Below are 23,151 nucleotides of genomic sequence, written 5' to 3'. Positions count from 1 at the left end.
CTTTGGTAGGGAGATTTCTGTTGTAGGGAGATTTCTTTGGTAGGGAGATTTCTGTTGTAGGGAGATTTCTGTTGTAGGGAGATTTCTGTTGTAGGGAGATTTCTGTGGTAGGGAGATTTCTGTGGTAGGGAGATTTCTTTGGTAGGAGATTTCTGTGGTAGGGAGATTTCTGTTGTAGGGAGATTTCTGTGATAGGGAGATTTCTGTGGTAGGGAGATTTCTGTGGTAGGGAGATTTCTGTGGTAGGGAGATTTCTGTGATAGGGAGATTTCTGTGGTAGGGAGATTTCTGTGGTAGGGAGATATCTGTTGTAGGGAGATTTCTGTGGTAGGGAGATTTCTGTGGTAGGGAGATTTCTGTTGTAGAGAGATTTCTGTGGTAGGGAGATATCTGTTGTAGGGAGATTTCTGTGGTAGGGAGATTTCTGTGGTAGGGAGATATCTGTTGTAGGGAGATTTCTGTGGTAGGGAGATTTCTGTGGTAGGGAGATTTCTGTGGTAGGGAGATTTCTGTGGTAGGGTGATTTCTGTTGTAGAGAGATATCTGTTGTAGGGAGATTTCTGTTGTAGGGAGATTTCTGTGGTAGGGAGATTTCTGTTGTAGGGAGATTTCTGTTGTAGGGAGATGTCTGTTGGCCACCTTTCAAGGGGTAACTGCAGGAAAGATATTTTCGGGAAAAAATATTTGCAAGTTGTTTGAAGATGAATAAAATCAGGAAGTATCTGTTTTTGTAGGTTTATTATAGTAAGGCCAGGCAGAAGTCGCTCGCACAGTCAAATACAAGCAAAAGATTCACTAAATGCCTGGAAAAAATGGCGAAAATTGTGCTTAATTTAGAATAATCCTCGTAGCTACGTAATTAAACACCCTCGAGGCTGTGCTAATTTTAAAAAGAACGGAAGCTCCCAAAACATTTTCCAAACAGCATGGTTCACTCACCTTGTGGCGTGGTAGCACCATTCACTGTCCCTTTTGGGTTGCAGTTACATCTGGTACATCCTTCATTGTTCCCTGCAGTAAGGTTGAAAGTGCCAGTCTTACAAACATTACACCGTCTGCCTTGAACAAGGGACTTGCAGCTACATGTGCCATTCAGTGGATTGCACTGTCCAGTATTACCCTGTGTTCCTTTAGTGTCACAATCGCAAGGAAGACATCCATCAGTATGAGTTCTCGATAAGTTGTAGAAACCGACTTTACATGTATCACAAAAGCGTCCTTGAACGTTTCTACGGCACACACAGTTGCCAGTTGACTTGTTACATAGGTTGATTTGAGCTGGTAACAAATAAAGCAGATAGAAAGAGAAGGTTCTAGGGGTAATTACTTAACATTAACTCACACGATTATGCCATACAGTGACATCATCATACCATGAACCGATACATATATAGATAACTTGCAAGTTTCAAAATAATAAAAGACTCTATCCACTTAATTATTTTGATCATGATCCTTTGTATTTGTTTTATTACGTTGTTACACATATTTAATGATCAAGAATGGAACATAACTGCTGTCCCTAATAGAAATACAGGCTGCAACGTTTATTGACCTTAAATTACGGCCAAACATAGATGACGAGTGCAATTATCATTTAGATCTAATTGAGAGAGTCTGATCTGTTGGAGAGATCTCAATACCGACAGGTAGACTGAGCTGTACACATTTTGGTGTAAAGAGAAGGAAAGTTCTTAAGTTTCACTCCGAGTTTCACGTTTAAATACAGTTATTACAAAGCAGCTCTTGATTGAACTCATCTTATACATCTCTATTTACTATTAAGCTTTCACATATTCTAGATTCATTTGACAAATGAGCTTGGGTTACATACCAGGATCAGTCCCGGCCGCACTGCATCTACACTGCTGGCAACCACTAGAGGTTAAGCTGTGATACCCATCTTTACATTGATGACATCTTAGGCCCTCTGTAGACGATTTGCAAGGGCACTGACCCGTGTTCACATTGCAGGCACTTGCAGTCGAGCCCCATGGATCACAATTGCAAGAGGAGCAGCCATCAACATTACTCGCTGACAGACCATAAAACCCGGGTCTACATACACCGCATTTCAATCCGTACACATTTGCTTTGCAGTTACACTGTCCATTTGTTATGTGACACGACACATTTCCGCTTAATATACCAGCAGTATTACATTCACATGCAAGGCATCCTTCTGGGTTGCTAGCAGTCATGAAATAATACCCATCTTTGCAATTGTTACATTGTCTTCCAGTTGTGTATCGTTTACAACTGCACTGACCGGCGATAATACTTGAATTCGAATCATCCTGATTGATGAAATATTAGATGCAAAAAATGGTTTATTTATTTCAGCAAATATTAAATTGTTGTAGCACAGTCAGCAGGCATATTTGAAAAACATGAATCAAATAATTGACAATACTTTTCGTAGGTTTTCGCTTGTGTTCTCTGCAATATAAGTGTAAGTAATAATTGGAACAAACTTAGGGAATAAGAATAAAAATGCCACAAGCAAATATCTACTCCATGTTTAGATTATCATATCAGATTATGTTTAGCATTTGGCAAAGAACAGCAAACAAACAATGGCATTAAATTATTGTAACTCATAAAAATATAGACACTTTAATGGAATGACATTGTTACAGACAACTGTGGCACCAAGGTCCCATCTTACTGTAGCATGATATCTATTGCCTTGGGTCACTTCTACGAAGATTTAAGAAGAGAATTTCATTTTACTAAATTGTTAGTTGTCATTTCCGTTACTTAGATATATTATTGCCAATAGGGTCAGGGGTTGCTGTTCACTGAAAGCAGGAAACAAAACTCACCCGTTGGCAGTCAGAATTCTGTGTAACTACACCATTGCCAACACATTCGCATGGAGAACAAACATCAACTGCATTGATTGCTTTCCCACTAGGCCTGAAAAACAATGGCCGGCAAGTCTCACAGAATCTCCCCATTGTATTATGCTGACAATTGTCACATACCCCACCTCCTAATGAAGTTCTGTCGTTTGGATTCAGATCAAGGGTGCTGTTGTAGGTACAGCCTGTAGCATGGTTGTTGCAGTTGCATGCTTTGCAAGGGTATGCATTCAAGACCATACCTCGCTTGAAAGGCTTGTCTCTGTACAATGGGAGACAGTCTTGGCACTGAAAAAGAGCAAAAGTAAAACCACTGACAAAAATTCATTAAAATAGGATATAGAATTTAAAAAAGGTTTACATCATGAGTTTGTTGATCTGTACAGGCTCTTGAAATGTAAATATTGCGACATGAAATTTAAATTGGATGAGAAACTGGTTTTCTCAATTTTGTAGCAGAACAAGAAGCTAGATATGAAAAATCAACAGATGTTACAAACTGGTAAGAAAATGAAATGGGATGTGGGTAAAGGAGGAAGAGATTTTAATTTCAAATACAACCAAGCTGCCAGGCATAAGAAAGATTTTGAAACAAATTAGAAAAGTACAAAGGCAAGGGAGGATAAAATTTTGTAACATATCCAGAACATGAAAACATGCAAGACACACTTAGGTTTTACAGGCATACATAATTAAAGTAATGATGCAGTTACAATTGTGGTGGTGAAACTATCAATGAAAATTTCTAAGCATGTTTACTTAAATAGGAGCATATATTATGTAGCAAAATTGGGTTTTTGATTTAGTTGACTTTTAATGGGGTTTTATATGATTCAGATTTTTTTTAATGGTTCTCACTAAAGAAGGATGGAATGGTAAAGAATTCACAGAAGGCAAGCTATGAAATGACAACTGGCTAATTGCAGATAAAACTTGCTCTTACCCCCCTGCCCCTAACATGATTGGTAATTTGCTTGCATGAATCTCCCATGATAACTCAAGGTGTTTTATCTATCTCCCAAGAGATTGAGGAATTATTACCCTAGATTATGATTGTAGCCTACAAAACTACTTTTTTGATTAAAAAGTTTTAGTTTCAATCAATTTCTTGCATTATTTAAAACAATTTTGGAAACAATTTTCAAGATACCTGTGATCCTTGTGTAAATGTCCTTGCATCACATGAGCAGATATATGAAGCATTGTGTGTACTGTTTGATTCAAAAGTGGTACAGGATGAGCCATGGCCATAACAATCACATCTAGAAATGAGGTAGAAACTAATGTAAGAATGAACAATGGACAAGAAATTCAGAGAGTAGTTTAAAAAATATTGACATAGAACTATTGAGAACTTTAGATTTAATAAGAAATTTCAAAGTTTTTTAATCATACTTTGAATTCATATTATTCACAGTGTAATGTGTATTGCATTGTATTTGCCATCATTTCTAACAGTAATCAATCACTACTAAACATCATTACTAACAAGCAGTAATTATCAAGTCCTTACATGTGAATGCCATATCTGATAGGGTCAAATTTATAGCATGATGAAAATAAGCTGTGGAACAACACCCGTTTCTGAAACAGGAAATAACAAAGTTGTGTAACTAAAGCATGAAATGATCATTGAATTCAAAGCACTTACGTTCCGCTGACTAGGATTCTTCTCACACCAAAATATTGGTGAAGTGGATTTCGGACTAACATGTGTTGGTAAAAGTTAATTTTAACATTTGTTGCTTTCACAAACTGCAATAATTTTGGTGAACAATGAAAATCTGAACATCCGGGTTCTCCAATTGGTCGCTGGGGCTTGCTTTCTGGTCCTGGCTCTTGTGTCAGGAATGATAAAGACTCAAAGTCAGTGCGCACAGGACTGAAATAAAGAACAAAGGTTGTAAAGAAGTTTTGAAAGCAACTTTTAATAACTTTTCTTTCCTGTTGTTTACAGTTTCTACTGAGCCAAATTTTCTGCAATCAAGATATTTGTTACTGGTCATGCTTAGTTGATTCATTTGAAATAATATATGCATACTTTGTGCTTCCTAGAATGCACATAGTACCTTGTGATTTGCAGACAGTTCACAGAATCTGGTGCTGTCAAAGGTCCATTGTTTACAAGACCAAACATCCTTTGGCAATCATCAGCAAAATACTGCCAGGGCATGTATGTTTTTCCACCATCAAGTGATCGCTCTATCTTGATTCCTCTTGAAGGAGGACTATAGAACATGATTTGCACCTGAAACACCTAGAGATAAAATAGTTTTGTTCGAGACATATCTTACATATGTACACTTTTGTACATATGTACAAAATTGGGATTCGAGAAATTAACAATATTATGATTAGAAAAAGTTTTGGTTGGAAATGAGCCAACAATTTGAAGACCACTTCTTATAAACTAGAAGGAGCTTTTAACTAAGGATATTAGTGTGTGGACAGAAGCAAAAGAAAGAAGAAATACCATATTATGAAGTAGTATTAATGAATACAATGTTAGAGGGTATTCAACAAAAGGTTGGATTTATAGAAGATTAAATGAGCAGTACAATATAAAAAATTAACATTAAGAAGAAAGAGAAAAATAAAACTACAAAATGATAAGAGCAAACAAAGGTAACAAGAATAAATGAGTAGAAACCCACGCTCAAATCTGGTATACAGGACTCTCTCAAGCTAAGTTTTTAAGGACAAAAGTTCAAACAAAGAAAGCCAAAAGTCACCAGGGAAAGGTATTAAAGGATTAAAATTATCTTCTACTTGAACAGTTTCAAATCACACCTGCAATTTTTGGTACACAAGATCAATTTCAACAGTAGCATTTTCAACAAGCTCTGAGATCCAAGGCTTAACAATATCCCCATCAACAAGAAACTCTGGTACATGTGATTCTGCACTTAGACGTAATTGTGGCCTTGATGACGAATCAATTCCATTTTCAATACAATATAAAGGATTTGACAAAGAAGTCCTTGGATGGGAAGGTGGGCAACGACAATGTGGGTAGCCATAGACAGGCAGCAATGTTCCATTCATAGCCTCAATAACTTCTCTAGAATTTAAAAAAAATTATTAGAATAATTAAAGAAAATGTTAATAATCATCAATATAATCAATAGATTTTATCGATAATCAATGAAATTGGCTTAAAAGATTTTAAATTTATATTTAAAAGATTTATATCTATCTACTTTTTCAAACACTTGTCTCAACAATTTTATTCTACCTTAAAAAGTTTTCTTGGCTCACATTTTTTGGTTTCAATTCATTTATTTTTCTGACAGTTCAAAAAACCAAAATTCAAATTATGCTTCTTAAATGTTACCTTCAATATTTTGCATTGTTATAAAAAAACTTTTTAATCAATGAGACATGATCTTAAACAAGTTTCTTGCATTGTATAGAAAAAACACTAAATTTCATAGATTTTTACTTTATATACATAATTTTTCACTTACCTGTTTGTAAGTCCCTTTGCATAGTATTTCAATTCTTGCAGCAAACCAAAAAACTGAAAAGAGCCTGCAAAACAAGAAAATGTTTAGGCTAAAAATTTGACAAAAGTCTATGTTATAATCCAAAACATACCTTTGGCATATGTATTGATATTTGGCAAAGTGTTTTATACACTGAAGATTGTTAACAATTATGTTTAAATCTTTGCTTTTTCAAAACTATTTTTAGAAATCTTTTCATAAATATTCAGTTTTAGAGAGAGGAGAAATTTCCAGAAAAAAGTTCCTGCTCATGTCTGCATTTAAAAAACACCCCTATAAGAGTTTAATGGATATCACATTTAGTTTCTGGAGATCACATTTGCTGTTTGTCTTAAAGAAGAAATGGTTGCTCTATAGGGTATTGGTGTTAAGAGATTTATATGTACACAATATTTATGGCATAGCTAGCATCACAAGAATATCCAGCTTACCATCCAGCCTTTGGCCAATTCTTGCATCTGCAGTTACATCATTTATGATTCCATCAAGTATCACAGTCCTCTGAACATTTCCATTCACAAATACGGATAATTTTCTGTTGTACACAACAAAGGCAATATGCTGCCACCTATTCTCCAAAAAGTTGATGTTTCTAAGAGTGGCATTCCTTGTCACTGAAACTGCATCTCTTGTGGTATAAAGAAAGTCAATATCATACTGCTTAATGATGAATGCATAGGATGCTGATCCTTTTGATATCAAAGCCCTAAAAAAAGGAAATAATATGAAACTACATATTCAAGCATGGGAAATGATACAAAACAGCTTATTATAGCATATGGGTGACAGAGAAAAAAAGATCATTATGGATTCATTTATACTATGTCACTTCAATTATTGTCCATTGATATGGATGCTATGTGGTACAGGAAGTCAGGATAAGCTAGAGAAAATTAACGAGAGGGCTTTAAGACTAGCCTATTCGGACTATTCATGCTCGTACAAAGATTTACTTGCTAACTCAAAAGGAACTACCATACATGTCCAATCAGTTAGAATTTTAGCGCTCAAAGTTTATAAAACACTTAACAACTTCAATCCTGTTCTCATGAAAGACTATTTTGTACCCAAAACAACAGGTCATAACCTTTGACTCAAAAAACCCCTTGACATTCCAAAAGCCAGAACTACCAATAATGGTATCAGATCATTAAATTTTCAAGGGCCTAAAATCTGGAATTCACTCCCAGAATCAATAAAGACAGCACAAAATACTAGACAATTTAAGAATTTGATCAAAACTTGGTTCCTTGAAAACAAGTGTGCATGCTTGTTTTGCAGAAAATGAACTGTCTTATGCAATCCTTGAAATTCCTTCATGTTAGTCTTAATTAGTGTATATTCACTATTGTAAAAACTAATGTTAAATAATCTACAATACAATACAATATGTACATGTCATTACCACAACAAACAGGAATGACAAAATTTCTTACTATTGATAAAACTGTATAATCATAACATGAATAAGAATATCTTTAATATCATAATTTACTAACAAAAGCAGTGCCAAAGCATAGCACAGCATTACAAGGGGTAAACATGTAGCAGCTGTCTCATGGATTTAGATTCACTTTTAATGGACATTTTGCAAGTTAAAAAAGTCAGTTGGTAGAATGTCACACTTTTCACTAAAACCTTGCATTTACAAAGGGATAGTAGCTAAATGTCAAGTGCCACAAAATCCTTATATAGTAAAATCGAATATTACTTCACATCAAAATGATAAGTACGTTGGGGTGTTGGGGTTGTGTATTAGCTTGATTTATAGCTAATTTTTAAGGCATGCTCTGATGACCAGAGATTTTAAAAATAGTCATAGGTAAAAAGTTTAGTATTTAGGCGCACTTGCGCATGGCCAAATATCTAGTGCTCCTTTTGTAAAGCTAGAACTACAACCCAATTTAGGGCCAAAACATGCAGCAACTTTTGCATGTAATAGAGCAATTCATATGCATGTTTCCAAACAACCTGCAGCAGTATGAGGTGTATGCTCTTTTGTTTAGCAAGTTCTCCTGCTAATCCTCTGCACTTTGACAAAATCTAGCAAATTCAAGGTCTAGTATAGACCCTAACTTTTGAATTAGCAGCTCAGAAATTGAAATGAAATAATTGCTATAAAAAGGAACTATTTCATCCACAAAGACTAATTGATGTATTTTGATGTAAGTGCAGTTGTATCAAAATCAATGTTGACTGCTAAAACCTCTTTTAGCTTGGAGTTTCTTGCATAGAGAAAAAATTTTGCTATTTTACTAACTGCCAAAAATCTGTTCTGCAAGTTGCTAGGGGCAAAATTCCTTCCAATTGAGCCCAATGTAGCTTTATCTAGGGTTAAACATGCAGCAGTTTCCTGTTCTGGATTACCCTGGTATAGTATTATGTGCACCCATGCACAGTTTGGAAAACTTGCAGTTACATGCAAGGCTCAGAATCTCAATCACTTTCAGCAGCAAATCTCAATCTCAACCAACATCATACATCTTACAAATTGTGATGCAGACAAAGCAAGCAAAAAAGCAAGCTGCAATGTGGCTAGTACAAATAAAAAAATGGAAAACAGTCTATACCCTGGACTGGAACTCTGCTTCTTTATCCAAGAACAAACTGACATCCCAAGTTCAAGAATGTTTGAAGCAGGTAGGTTTGCATAAGTGATGAAAGAGCCAGTGGAAAAACTACTGGACCGAGAGCCAGTTGCACTGCCAGGTCTTGTATCAGTTACTTGAGTTACCTGGACTGCTGATCCCGAAAGTATACTTGTGTGAGCTGGTTGTGTCTTACCACAAGTGGAACAACAGTCTAATAGACAGTTCAGTCGTGTGCAGTTTATTAGCGTTTGATTATTTACTGAAGACATACAATAAGTCATTGGAATGTTATTCAGCCCACAAGTTGACGATGCTTTTACAGTCTTAAACTTCGATAGCTCTGTAACTGGCGGATATAGTCCTCTTATTGCTGTTTGAGTCTGACCAATATCCGCGAATGTTAGAAAAATTAGGATAAGAACTAAAATCCTCCGGTTAAATCCGTCGTTTGCAGTCATCCCTGCCAGTGTACGAGATTGTTCATTTACAGCGATAAATTTCAGCAATGCCATATTTCACAGATTAAACCGTCAATTGTGAAAAAAGAGTCTCTAGGTAAAGGCTCCTGCCATTTCTTTTCCTGCTTTTTTGAGTAAACAAAATTCAACGATCTCTTCACGTTTAACTTTGGGAAGCGGTTACTCTCTGGTTAGGCCCATCGTTAACTGAACAGCCAGACGTTGTATTGCTACCATCTCGTTCCTTTAACAACAATTATTCCAAAAAGCCTCTCTTTCTCGCATACTTGATATGTTATGAAATGTCTGCAAAACTGTCAAGGGCAGGGATTTAGTCCACCTACTCAAAATGTACACAAAGTGATTTCAAACTCAAGTTGTCATTCGAGCCTGTTTGAAAAGGACGCTGGCTACATGCAAAAGAGACCGTTGAATAACCGACTCTTATTGGCTGAAGTCTCTCCGATTGTTTGATTCATGTCCCATGGCAACCATTTAAACGAAATTCGAATGAGTCACTCCGTGTGTGTTTTTGTGTTAGATGCAGGTGGGCTATCTATTCTTGTTAAAGCTGAAGGAAACAGATATAGGATGTGAAGAAAGTCAAGATTTTCAATCACCTGTCATTGTTTATCACCTATACCATCAGATGGCAAAATTACGATATATTTAAAAAACATTTTGCTTTACCGTGTAGAAGAAACAACAGGTACATGTCACAAATGTCATTATTGAAGTCTCCCTGCCCCGTGGCTGCGGTGATACTGATATTTTGCTATGAATTCCCCGGCGTGTGTCAGACGCCAGGCTCTTAATATTGCGAATTACGGAACCTTAATTCTTTAAAATGTGGTGTTTTTAGAAAATAAATAAGAAAGTGGAGAAGTGGGTATTTCCAACAAACCAGATTATATTTCGACCTATAAGTGAAATGAGATTTATGAGAATGGTACCACTGTTTCTAAAATGTGTACGAAATTTTTTTAAACAATAGGATCTTTAGGAATTTTCCCCAAAAACAAAGAGATTTTCGCCAAAGGTGCACGATATTTTTTGAGTGGTAAGCCCCTTAGAAGTGAAAAACTTGCTTGCATAGAAAAGGAAGTTGAAAAAAGTTGAAATTTTTTACGCTTTTTTCAATGAGATTTTTCAAAAGTTAGGGACCAAAATTTATTCAGTAGGCACATAGAAGGCACGAGTAAAATGTCTATCAGAAAATAATGGCTATTTTTAGGTTGATTTCGAGTCCATTGATAAATGCCAGCTTCTTATGCGAATGAAAAAAAGAGCTTTTCGATTTTTTAATATTCGTATATAACACTAAACCGTTGAAATATCTTACTTATTTCTTTCATGTTTTTATCAGCCATCATCATAACATTCTTCATGACATTATTGACAGCTGGACCTGATAAAAGTCCAATTCTATTTTGATAAAGATATCATCTTTCTCTCAATAAAAACATAATGGTTTCATATCACCAATAAAAACTATTTTTCAAAATCTAAAAAAAGAGGGAATTCGACAAAGACAAAAAATTTACTATTTTCAATTCTAAAATCTAGACTAAGAACAGCTTCAATTGTGCATCATCAGAATAGTTACAAAAAAGCAATAGAGTTAGCCATTATACACTGTAACAAAATGCCCAAAACAAGCATCACCCCAAATTTTAGTCTGACAAAGATTGAAAATACAGGTCTTTTTTCAATCCAGCAACATAGCTCATAATTTATAGTTGACTAAAGTTTCTAAACCTTCCGAAATGTTTCAAAAGATAGGGCAACCCTCTTCATCTTTCTAATTACCTTAGTATACACAATCTCCTAGAACTAACAATGTCTTAAATACACCTATACAGTACCATGCAGACGAAGAACTTTTAAACTGTATCTTGATAAACCTTTTTCTTCGAGGTTTATTTCCTAGCATATGAACCTAATTTCTGATTCCTATATTGCATTGAGTGGGGCCCGCAGAGCTCGAACCAGTACAGGTCTGCCTATGTATTTGCTTGACGACGAGATCGAGTTTCACTCTCTAAGAAAGAACTGCATTTTACATTAGATAAACATTGTGCCTCTATTATCAGACGCAATTCAATGAATACCGCTCTTCAGAGAAAATTATGAATATTGTATTGTAAAGTAGAAGGTACGGATATTGTATATTGCTAGACTAGATTTGCTTATAAATTGCAGATAAATTGAAAAATGCTGGGTGGGATTGGTAAGATCTCTTCTACAAAACAAAATGCAATCTACTTGGGTTAAACACGGAGGAGAGTGAAAAATTCAGTTCTTAACTGATATTTTGGTAGCAAAATAAACCATCACAAGTCTAATAAGTAACCATGCAGTTTCGGAAAGATTCCAATCAGATATATATTTATATTGAGCTATTGATTGCTATATTAATTTTGTTCAAAACCCTCTAAAATACACAATTTGCTATTTACAATCGAAAGATTTAATTTTCAACCCAGTTTGTAGCAGCCAGCATCAAGTATGGTACATTTGTAACAAGCACTCTTTCGTAGGCTTGAGAAATCGACAATAGCTTGAGCCAGTCTTAGGCGGGGCACTTGACCTGTGAAAATATAAAAACAAATAAGAACTTGATGACGCACCTTTGTGTTAACTAACCTTATAGAGCTTATAAAATAAAGTACTTATTCAATTTTCTCGGGACACGTGATTTTAAGATTCGTGCTGATAATCCTAAATTCCGGATAATTGAAAATATACGAGTAACGGCAGAAATCAGCGTAAATAAACAAGATGAGTGTTGTGAAAGTTTATTTCTAAGCACACATTATAATCTCAAATAATCTAATACACCTCAAAAACTCATAAAAATATTCAAATAGAAAGCAAGAAAAGAGCACCCGATATATTATCAAAAATGCCGAAAATGTTTCCTAAGGTTTATCATTTTTTAAGGGCCGGATAATCGAAGTCCGGATTAACGGTAGGTCGGATAGTTGAATAATTACTGTACAGCAACTGCTGAAAAGCGGCTAGTTTATTCAACAGAAAGAAGAGATGAGAAGTCAAATTGTAAATCTGCTTGTCTGATAGGATAACTTGCCTTTTTTATAATAGAAAATAAATCAACATTGAAATTGGGGAAGATAGGGGTGTGTAAAATATTTGCACCGTTTCTCAGGGGGTCATAGGTTTCAAACGTTACGGAATAAAACCTCTTAACTCCAACTAATTATTTTTGAAAGACTCACTTCATTAATGGCTTAACACCACCTTCACAATTGATTAAAGCATCTAGAAACAACTCAAACTCATGCTTGCTCCATTCCAGTTGTTTTATGGGTTCTATAATCTGCAATACAAACAGAATACTAGAAATTAACGACCTGAAACATGATGTTTTCATAAAGATTTTGAGATAAAGATTACTTGACTTCAACCAGGCTTTAACGAATACATTTACAGTCAGCCAAGAGTTAAATCATGGCTATAAAAATTCGGGGAACCTACTACATTTTATGAAAACTTTTCCGCCAGTTGATGATATTGCATTAAAAAGATCTGAAAAAACTGAAAAATTCTTATTTGATTTGCGTTTCCAATTATAGCCAACTGACACTTTTAATGGCAATAAACCCCTTGCTGTATAACTCAAGAATATGATTTAGTTTTGTCTGAAATTGTTTACTTGTACGGAAATTTTTCTGCCAACTCTGTAATTTTCAGGGAACCCACTTCCCAGGCTTCGATACTATTTGCAGCCATGAGGTGAACACTAAACAATAAAGCCGTCAATGCATATATAGGAAATGAGCTAAATGTTTGTATCATGGTTAAAGGGATTATTACAAAAGATCCAGCAATTCAACGGATATATTAGATACAAGCGAATGCTACTCCAATGTAACCCAGGTTGAAACATAACACATCTAAGTACAGCTGCGACACACTTAAGTAACTCAGAAAATTTTCGATACTTTAAGCATCTTAAAGAATCTGTACATGTTGATTTCTCTATTAACTGTGTACTTTGAATTCAGGTGCCTGATAATTCATAGCTAAAATTTTAAGTACATGCTGACATTTAATAAATCTGAATCAAACTTATAAAGAAACATTAAAAAGAAAATGCCTTACTTTTTCGACAGAGTGATTGAAAAATTCCCTAACTTCTCGGCTACTTGGCATACTGGATCCAATATGAAAAATCTTTTGAGAGATACTCTGCAAAGAAATATTAAATTATGCATATCTAATTATTATGCATTATTATGCATTAGGACTTATGCATATCTAAGTCTAGTTTCAGAAAATGTATTTAATACTTTGGTTAACAGATAAAGCTCCTCTAGTGTACCCCATAAAACTATAAATGTAAGATAAAAAAGTACTCAAGTTTACAAAAAATAAACATGAAGATAACTCTATGTGATCAAATAATTCCTAAGATACGACAAGATGATTGCATGCAGCAATTATTGCTTTAGATCATTGTTTCAGCTCAATAAAGTAACGAATATGGCTTAATACAAAATCAGTAAATCCAAAGAACTTTTAATTTTCTTTGCAATCTTCAAAATAGATGAAATTCTGTGTTCCTATAAAAATTTATTACTGGTTCTAAAAATTTAAGAAAAGATTTCTAAGCAAAAGTAACGATTGCAAGATACATTCAGGGAACCATTTTAAGCAATCGTGCATTTTTAAAAACGTTTGAAAATGAATCTCATCATTAAAAATTTGATTTTCAATTAATTTAACAAAAACAGAGATTTTCTTTAAATTCATAACCAACACAACAGAAAAAAAGTCTCACCCGAAAACAAGCATCGACAGACTTTGCCAATCCAACATGATTTTCGTTTTCAAGATGACTTACTACCGTACTGAAAACATAAAAAGGTTGAAGTTGTAAGAGACAGATATTGAGAAGTTTTGCTGAAATTTCTGTTAAAAATTCAAGAAAAGAGTGATCCCTCTCTATGTTGAAATAAACTAAACAAAATATACACCAGACAGTATCTAGTATTGCTGTGCAGTAAAACGCTGCAAATTTACTAAACTGCTTTTTCAACAGACTATATCAAACTGTAAAAAGTAACTTTAAAACTGGTTGCACTATGCTCTGTCAAATCTAATCAAGTAGACTTTATCAATTAGAAACAATTTCTCATGCCATTCCTTTACAAAATTCAGCAATAGCCTTAATTTTTAGGTACTGTATTTATGCGATCATAAGCAGCGACTTGTTTGTCAAGTTTTGCTGCGGCTTACAATCAAGGGCGACCTATCAAAGTGGGTGGCCTGCCGACCTTACTGCTACCTTGAAGCTGAGGGTGATGATGTAGAAGATGTGGAAAGAATACTTCTGTGCGCTATTGATGATCCCATGCTAGACGATATTGTTGCTGATTTATGTACACAATCAGGTCACTATCAGTTTCTGTGTCCGTCATTTCAAGCCAAGTATTTCTCCAAGGTTTAGAGGGTGCGGCTTATAATCAAGGGCGGCTTACATTTTTTGATTATCCACATTGCTGCGGCTATAATCGAGGGCGGCTTATAAGTATGGTTGTATTTCTTGAATACTATTCACAGTAGTATCATTTATTATATGGGAAACGATATTTCTGTTACTCGCTCCCTTAAGAGAAGAGGTCATTAATGCAGAGTCAATAATCTGTTTAAATTTTCATCTTCTTTCAGAAAATATTTCAAACTCATTGGTACTAGAGATTTGGAATGAAGATCGGAATAACAGTCTACCGGAAAGGTTTCAGGGTGCTGCTGCTTGTCAAAAGATTGAAATTCTATACTGGTTGTAAAGCTTTTAGCGATTGAGACAGTGAAAATTTCACTGGGAACGATTTCTGCGATCAACTTTAAATCATCATACAATCTACAATAAAAGCTCAAACTATAAAATAATGAAAAATCATATCCAGACTAAACATATGGTCGTAAATCTTAACCTGGATTCAAGAAGGTCGCACATTATGGTCTGGAATAATCTACAAACAAATATTTCACAAGATGATTATTCGGAAGCCCATGGAGACAATTAAAAACAGTAATAACGAAAAAGCAAGTTACTTTTTCAGTTGATCGTTTATTTCCTTGTCTGATATCAGGTTTTTGAGATCTCTAATTTCTTGGAAAAAATTTCGATCCAAATCGTCATCATAACAAAGAATATCTGGAATGGAAAGTTTCAAATGATACTCAGTCCGTTGAGGCCTTGCCAATGGCAACTGAATATCATGGTGGTAAGGAAAACTGAAGTTCATATCGAGATAAACAGATACAAGAAATACTGAACCATCAAACTTAAAAGTAAACAGAGCAGAATTCACAACAGAGTCGAGTCTGAGATTGCTGCAAATGGCGTCACTACAACAGTTACAATGCACGTTGGCAGAAAGATTTTGGCCTAAATTCCGGTAGAAAAAATTATTGGGGACAAGGATATGGGAAATGACCCTTGCATCTCTTAAAGACATCTTTTCGAAAGGAATTCTTCACCTATATTTCTAACAGGCCTGCACAATCTAGAGGAATATGGATTTGCCGTCCCCAGGCACAATGCAATTACTGCCACATCTTCATTTCATGGATCGGAGCAGAGCTGTAATTTACAAAATACCAAATTTTCCCCGGCTGAATTATAGCAGGCATAGTTTGGCAAAAAATGTATTTCTAAAATAAAAAAATATTTTTTCAGTTCTGTTGTCTATTGAACAAATGTTTCACAATTCAAGATTCTGATTATCTAGGGTACGTCTTGTCAGAAACGAAAAGGTATCGATTCTATGTAGCATATGTATGATTATTTGTCTCCCATACTTATAATTCGGTTTCAATTGTTCATACAGCAGAGTCATATTTTAAAATCATTAGAAAGTAATCAGCTGCTGTAAACATAATTAATGACTTTAAAAAATCAAAATTAAAACAAATCTAAGATCAAATTCTCCCATCTTGTAGACTCCCAAATATTTTGTCAGAGATATTTCTTTTATTGGACAAAATACAAAGAAATTTTGGGAGGCGATAGAGAAAAATAGCCGAAATATTTGCCTTTTGTCGACGAATTGCACTTTATACTCGCGTTACTTATCAAAATTCAGATACGTTCTTTTTTTGAAACTGCAGTAACGTCTGACATTCTCCGGAACTAAGGCAATAAATAGCACCCCTCCTCAGTTTGACTTCTTCGTTTTCAATAGAAGTTTGCACAATTCAATGACTACCTACCACCAACGCACCAATGCTTCAGCATTTGCTCCGCGCAGAAGACAAAGTCATCAAAGTTCAAATAAAGAAGCCTGTAAATAAGAGAATCATGTTACAACCCCCTTATGTATAACTTACCCGTCAAAAGTAATGCCTCCTCAATTTATTGCACGAATTAAAGAGTAGAAAAGAAAATAATTCTGAACTACATTGATAGTTTTTCACGACTAATTCATTCCTGATGCTAAGTTAAAATTCAAGCTTTATCTGGCGACTTGATCACTATCACTTAAATAAAAGGTCTTGGCTTTAAACTTCGCAATTCGCAAACAATATAGAGAGGTAGCATATAAGCAGTCATCCGTCAACTTCATCGGAAAGGGCCTGATATTGATCATATTCTTCTTAACCCTTTACTCAGCAACATTTCAATGTTTCTTTGCATCACTGGCCGGTAGCGTGGTGGCTTAAAAAGTCATAAGCCTGATATTTCAAGAATGAGGTTCAACAAAAATGTTATTATATACTTATTATTTCATATTGTGTTATTTCATGTTTATACGGAATACATATTTTTCATATTGTGTAAATTGGCATACCAGTGGAGGGGAAGGGGCGTAGAAGAAAACGGGGGGGGGAGACCAGATAAAAGAAAACACAACAGCGCTAAAAATCAGTGAGAGGGGAGCTCACAACGGTAGAAAGTGAAGGAAAAAAGAACTTGTGTGGCTAACCATGAAAACGGGAAGAGCGAAATAAAAACGAAGAATAAGAAATGGGAAAGAAAAGATATAAAAAATTATAGTGAAATGCCGCTCTTTGATAGCGAGGATCTGTCAATAAAGATGTCCTCACGTGTCCACAAGCAATGACGTCTTACTTTGTGATGGATAATGTTGAGGGGTAAGAAACTGAAAAAAACAAGTTGCTATGAGCTACACGAAAAAGATTAATAAACTGAAAGCATTTGCAAAGAGCTGCACAAATTACCTTTTTCTTCCTGTTTCAAATCTGTTCACGAAGATGAACACAAGGGATGCATAAATACTATAAAAAAAAGTTGATCAAAATAGCACCAAACAGCATACTGTGAAAGCTCTATTAAATAATAATCAATTGTAAATGTCCTAGAGAGGGCTTTAAAATATAAAGGTTGTTATTTGAGAAGGCTTGATATAAATGTTGCAAACACAGTTCAATGTCGTCAAAATTGGTTTTAAAAGTAAAGTGAAAACCTAGTAGGTTATTTGCAAATCGAAGTGCCATCTCGAAGTGATTTGCAATGAATTTGGGCTTTGGGCTAAAAGGCTACTTTCTTGTAATCCCATCAATTTGACCAGGTGCGCTTGAAGTTGGATTCAAGAAACGCTTTGTGCAAGTCTCAATGGCTAGGGAAATGAAGGGCAGAACTAGGCAAAACGTGTTGAGCTTAAAACTAAATAAAATCAAAATAAATTGCGCAAGAAAACATTACAAAACCGTTCGGAATACCTGTAATATAGCGACATAAACGGTTGTTTTTAAGAATATGATGCTTCAACAGGATTTCATATCATCCTCTGCTATGATGTAGGTGTTGAAATTCAGGTTTCAACTCTTAATTCTATGCTTGTTTGTTCTTGTGCCTATCTTTAGTATTTGGCTTAAGAATGAGGCGGGGATTGTTTCATATTTTTTGGGATAGGTAGAGGGTCTTTGTGGAGAAATATCAACCACAGTTTAGTCGTATACGACATACCAACTAGCACAAGGCATTTCTTGTCATTTTCAAAGCAGATATTTTCAAAATCCTTTAGGGATATACAGGTGGAAAAGTAGATAGCAGCAACATAGTTTTAAGTATTATTTCTTTCACAGACTGTTACCTCAAGAAGGGGATAAAAAGATGTACTTCAGGATGCTAAAGAGCGGAAGCAAGAAAAGCTAGAATGAATCCATGGCTGCAGAAAATTACCTTGCTAGTGGCTCCGTCACTAAAAACTGTCTCTGCATGATATCCAAAGCACTGCCTTCTCCATCTTCATATGCTTTCAAAACATTCTTCACATTATCAAACTGTCAGGGGTAAAAATTTGTGATACTAGTAATGATCTATTTCAATGAAATGGTGTGTTTCAATTCTGAATAATAATGTAGAGAGATCTTTTTTTTAATAAAAAGACAGCTGTCAAATACCTGTCGCCTACACCAGATGTCTAGTGCAACAGCTAGTGCAAATGCCCATTTAAAGTAGCTGATGTCCCAGGTCATCCAGGGTAACTGATTCTACACTATGTTCCTAACTGCAAACTTTGTCAAGTCCTTAGGGACATGGAATGCATTCTCACACTCGTTGCCATTTGCTAGGATAGTCCAAAACTCCTCCCAACCCTTTCCTTCTTCTTTGCATTTTTATTTTATTGAGTTTCTATTTACTTTGCTTTTCTTTTTAACATTACCTGTTATCTCTTGGTTGAAAATAACTTTTTTCTGGACTTGAATCCTGCTATGTTATTAAACTGAACGCCTGCTCTTGGAAGTTATTCTAGCTTTTTCAGTGAAGAAAACAAGATTTTACGTACGCTATATTTGGTTCAATGACCCATAAAAGATCCCATAAAAAATGAATAATAATAATCATTAATGAAAAAATGAATATTTAGACTCCTTCAGCTAAAACAAATGACTCATAAATACACAGTATAAAGTGTGTCGATCCGAAAATATGCTATCAAAGGAATGTAGTAAACATAGTAAAGTAAACGAAAGGACATTCAAATAACAGTTTTTATTGGTGGCCTTCCTCGATATTGCCAAAACCTACTTGTCTTCTGCACCTTTTAAGTGGAATTCCAGTTTTCTCACTAACATCATCCATGTCTTTTCGTAACTTTGCACTCATTTTACGTCCGAGAATTTCTCTTATGACATCCTTATCAAAACTGTAGTACCTTAATAGGAAAATTAATAGCAAATTGATTACAAACTGGCATTAAGATACATGACAAGAAATTGTGATTGAAGAAGTAACCAGTGGTGGTTCTAAGGTGTGCGTGGGGAGCCCAGCCCCAGATTCTGTGCTTTTGATGGCAAGAACAAGGGGCTCACAGATGCATTTAGCCCAGGGCCCCACAGTCCACAAAACTGTAGCTCAAATCAACCACGTAGCTGTAGATGTCAGCTAGGGTGGGCAAACTTGAGTAAGAGCCATTCCTGAGGGAGGAATGCTTTAAACAAGAGAGCAGATAAAAAATGAACAGATATATTTGGACCAAATCCAACTAACAGAGTTATAATCATGCCAGCTTTTCAAAATATAATTTGGAAAAAGTGTGGCCAGAGGGGGCAAGTTGATATCAGAATTTTCACCTGGGTGGCAGAGCCCCCTGTGCCCCGTTGCAGCTATGTGGCTGGCTCAAGTTAACCATTAGGGTTAGAACACGTGTGAATTGTGTTATATTTAAACAGTTGTATCCAACTTATTGTTGCAAAGCAAATTGCTAAAGAGATGACAAACATTAACTACACATCTTTTAACAAAGAATGCTTCATTCTGAAACATAAAGAAAACCTCAGAATATACTTGCTTTTGAATAAGTTCCTGCTGAGCTGTTTGTGACAGTGCACATAGCATCTGAGTCCTGAAAGTCAATGGAGACTGCAAGAACTTCTCAAGAAGCTGAAACAGTTGAAACTGCTCCCGGGTATCACTGAGAAGAATTGCATTTGGAAAATTAAGGGATGGTTCCATGCACTTTCTTTGTCTGGTGGCTTCCTCTTCTGCAGAATAAAGAAAGAAACACTTGTTATTAGTCAAATAACAAATAACATAACTTTTTGATTAAAAAAGTGTCAAAAAATTTTCTGCATCAAAACATTACATATGACTAGTAAGCCACCTACTAAGTGATTCTTACAGTCCTACACCTTTACCTGTTCCTTATTCAAGTTTTCCTAGTTGGTACTTAGTCTTTCTAGAAATGCTATTTAATTCCACTCAATGAGCAACACATTATTTTATTTGCGGCACATACAAAGACTATGGACATTAGGGCTACTAGAAAACCATTTAATTGTATTTCCATTTCAAAAGCCATCTAGGCATTTCCTGCTATCTTTCTTATGACTAGTGTACATTGGTTAGAGTCTGTTCGATGCTTAAATTAAACACCAATGCTATTGTGCTGTAGACTGTAAGAAAGAAAGTATCACTGTTATAGTTTATTGATTAATTTTCATGATATCATTGCAGTCAAAGGGCTCTTAAGCAATACCTTGTTTTTAAAATTAACCAAAACTCCTGATGGATCACATTCTTTGTAAAAAGATGCATAAAGAGGCATCATCACATTCTTTGTAAAAAATGATGTTGACTGAAAAAATTTTTGAACAATTGTGAATTTTTTGGCAGTACAAAATTTGAAAATGGCTTTGAACAATGATAGCATTCTACAACATATGGAAAGCTTTTTCGTCCATTATTCCTCAGAGTATAAAATGTCAGAATCAAAATAGGCCAAACAGAAAAAGCGAGTACATGACCTGTAAGTACCACTATTTATAGGAAAATTACCACTGGGGTCGAAGAGCAAAAACAAACACCTTCTGTCTATACAATAGCGGTTTTTTGCATTGCATGTAGAACGATTCCAAAACTGCTAAATGAAAAGACGATCTGGCTTTGTCAATTATTAGAAACATGTTGTCATCATAGGCATACTGGAAAACCAGACCCTATGACCCTAGGACCCCTATGACCCCTAGGACCATTAACCACGAAGAACAAAAAAGGACCCTTAACTACTACATGATTTGCGACTCCCCCAGAGCCATGCCTTTTAACTAATGACGCACACACCATTCCTAACGGACTAATGACAAAAAACACCACCGACGCAAGCATGGAAAATCACTTTTAAGTAATTGACCAGACAAGAGAAGCAAAAACATTTCATCCAGCCTTCAAATACTGTGCATGAGATAACGGAGCTTGTCAGACCAGGGTTTAGGGAGCCTTTAGAGGGAAGTACATTGTTGAAATAAATGGACAATGTTGGCAGAGCAGGGTGCAGCTGCACTAGAATTCAGGGCAAACAAGTAGTCAAAATATTAAAAGGCGTTTACACAACCCCAAATCAAAAGTCTTCCATTAAAAAGTTCCCTGAAGTTCCGCACTTCTTTAACTTCCCCGCCCATACAGCACACACTGCACGGGTTAATTGCCTTGAGGCGAATTTCGCAGCCAAATCGCTGGTGAAGATATCGAGGGGGAGGGCGCAGTTTTGATTTTTGACTTCGAACAGAATTCTAATTCACCTCTGCGAAATATTTTGCAATAGGTGCCTAAAAATGTTTAGTTTTGGAGGAAATCACAATATAATTTCGCAGACTGGTGGAAATCAAAAGGGATTTTTGAAACAAACCCGTAGCGAATTTGGTGGGAAATTCACCTCCTGGAACTCATAAAAGAACAGGAGACAGACGATTGTTAAATGACAATGTTTGAGCCAAAGTAGGAATGCTTCCAAAGCTGTCAACATGATAGCATTAAAAAGCATGGCTCTGGGGGAGCCGAAAATCATGTAGTAGTTAAGGGTCCTTTTTGGTTCTTCGTAGTTAAAGGTCCTAGGTCATAGGGTCTGGTTTTTCCAGTATGCTGTCATCATAGACTTTGGCACAATCTGGATTATCTAAAAGATGTTGTCTGGTGGCAGAATCACTTGTTTTAATGATTTTACTAGACCTACAAGATCAGGGAGGCTGTTCTCTTTGAGGGGCAGAGTAATTTTGTCTGACAACCTTCTGGTTATGACATGTTGGAAATAGACAAAAAGTTGAAAGTCAACGCATATCCATTTTTGTAACTTTGTAGGGTTACAATCATGATTGTAGCTGCAGGTCCATATCAGCATCAGCAATTATTTGGGTAAAGTTGTGTCACCAAATGATTAATGTATGCATTCATTCAGTACCTGGACTACAGAGTATGGCAGTTTCTTAACAAATTTTGGGTGTGCAAGAGCAACATTTCAAGTATGCAAGTACCCATGCATGTGGTAAACATGTGCCAGACTCGTATGCAGTCTGGCCTCTCTCCTCTTTGTTTCTTCTTAAATGTTTTCCCATACATATATTTATCCCTGATAGTTTGTGTTCCACATAACATTGGGATAATATTTGTTTGTTATTCAAATTTGCTGTATTTTTATTTAGTATTCTGTAGAAATGTATGTTGTAGAATTTAAAATATAATGAACCTGAATCTGGTTCAGTCCCTCTTCTGAAATTCAACAAAGTTGATTTGATCTTGTATGGATTGGCAGAATTAAAGACTGCATTTTAATCAATCATGTGATATAAGAAAGCTCCTAGAATAATACTTTTTTAAATAAAGAGATAATACCATTTAGTCCTTCCAGCCACAAAGAATAAACATGAAAATCCAAATCGACAGGATCACTGAAGCAAACTGAAAATTCGTCCATCTTGCATTGGTATGACGACCTCCTGATGAAGGCGAGGCCTAACACCA

General features: G+C 35.5%; 2 protein-coding genes across 2 annotated transcripts in view; both read right to left on the bottom strand.

Annotated features, from left to right (window-relative positions):
* The window catches only part of LOC135687212 (usherin), a 37,900-nt gene extending 28,059 nt beyond the window's left edge, over positions 1-9,841 (bottom strand). Inside the window, exons 1-10 of the mRNA XM_089110727.1 lie at positions 8,941-9,841; positions 6,802-7,076; positions 6,332-6,395; positions 5,655-5,925; positions 4,934-5,121; positions 4,516-4,746; positions 4,015-4,126; positions 2,826-3,152; positions 1,835-2,297; positions 940-1,278 (exon numbers count right to left, since the gene is read on the bottom strand). Of these exons, the coding sequence (XP_088966853.1) occupies positions 940-1,278; positions 1,835-2,297; positions 2,826-3,152; positions 4,015-4,126; positions 4,516-4,746; positions 4,934-5,121; positions 5,655-5,925; positions 6,332-6,395; positions 6,802-7,076; positions 8,941-9,473 (2,803 nt within the window). The 5' untranslated portion in view covers positions 9,474-9,841. The remainder of the gene's footprint in view (positions 1-939; positions 1,279-1,834; positions 2,298-2,825; positions 3,153-4,014; positions 4,127-4,515; positions 4,747-4,933; positions 5,122-5,654; positions 5,926-6,331; positions 6,396-6,801; positions 7,077-8,940) is intronic.
* A 1,117-nt stretch (positions 9,842-10,958) lies between these two features.
* LOC135694398 (acidic fibroblast growth factor intracellular-binding protein B) lies at positions 10,959-23,135 on the bottom strand. Its single transcript, XM_065213127.2, has 11 exons — positions 23,023-23,135; positions 20,207-20,399; positions 19,444-19,570; positions 18,595-18,695; positions 17,631-17,687; positions 16,662-16,732; positions 15,501-15,603; positions 14,224-14,293; positions 13,545-13,631; positions 12,659-12,759; positions 10,959-12,009 (listed from the first exon to the last, which is right to left on the bottom strand). The coding sequence occupies exons 1-11, from the start codon at positions 23,102-23,104 to the stop codon at positions 11,922-11,924; spliced, it is 1,080 nt and encodes a 359-aa protein (XP_065069199.2). The 5' UTR covers positions 23,105-23,135; the 3' UTR covers positions 10,959-11,921.
* Positions 23,136-23,151: the final 16 nt, after the last annotated feature.

Source organism: Rhopilema esculentum, chromosome 10 (assembly GCF_057945365.1).
Source record: "Rhopilema esculentum isolate cy_ngs chromosome 10, ASM5794536v1, whole genome shotgun sequence".
Classification (NCBI taxonomy): Eukaryota; Metazoa; Cnidaria; class Scyphozoa; order Rhizostomeae; family Rhizostomatidae; genus Rhopilema; species Rhopilema esculentum.
This window is presented reverse-complemented; position numbering and strand designations above follow the sequence as displayed.

Coding starts and splice junctions, on each gene's coding strand:
- LOC135694398 (XM_065213127.2), bottom strand. CDS start 23,104: ATGGACGAATTTTCAGTTTGCTTCAGTGATCCTGTCGATTTGGATTTT. Junction 15,604..16,661: donor GAAGCATTGGTGCGTTGGTG/GTAGGTAGTCAT, acceptor TTTCCATTCCAG/ATATTCTTTGTTATGATGAC. Junction 13,632..14,223: donor CTGTCGATGCTTGTTTTCGG/GTGAGACTTTTT, acceptor ATTTCTTTGCAG/AGTATCTCTCAAAAGATTTT.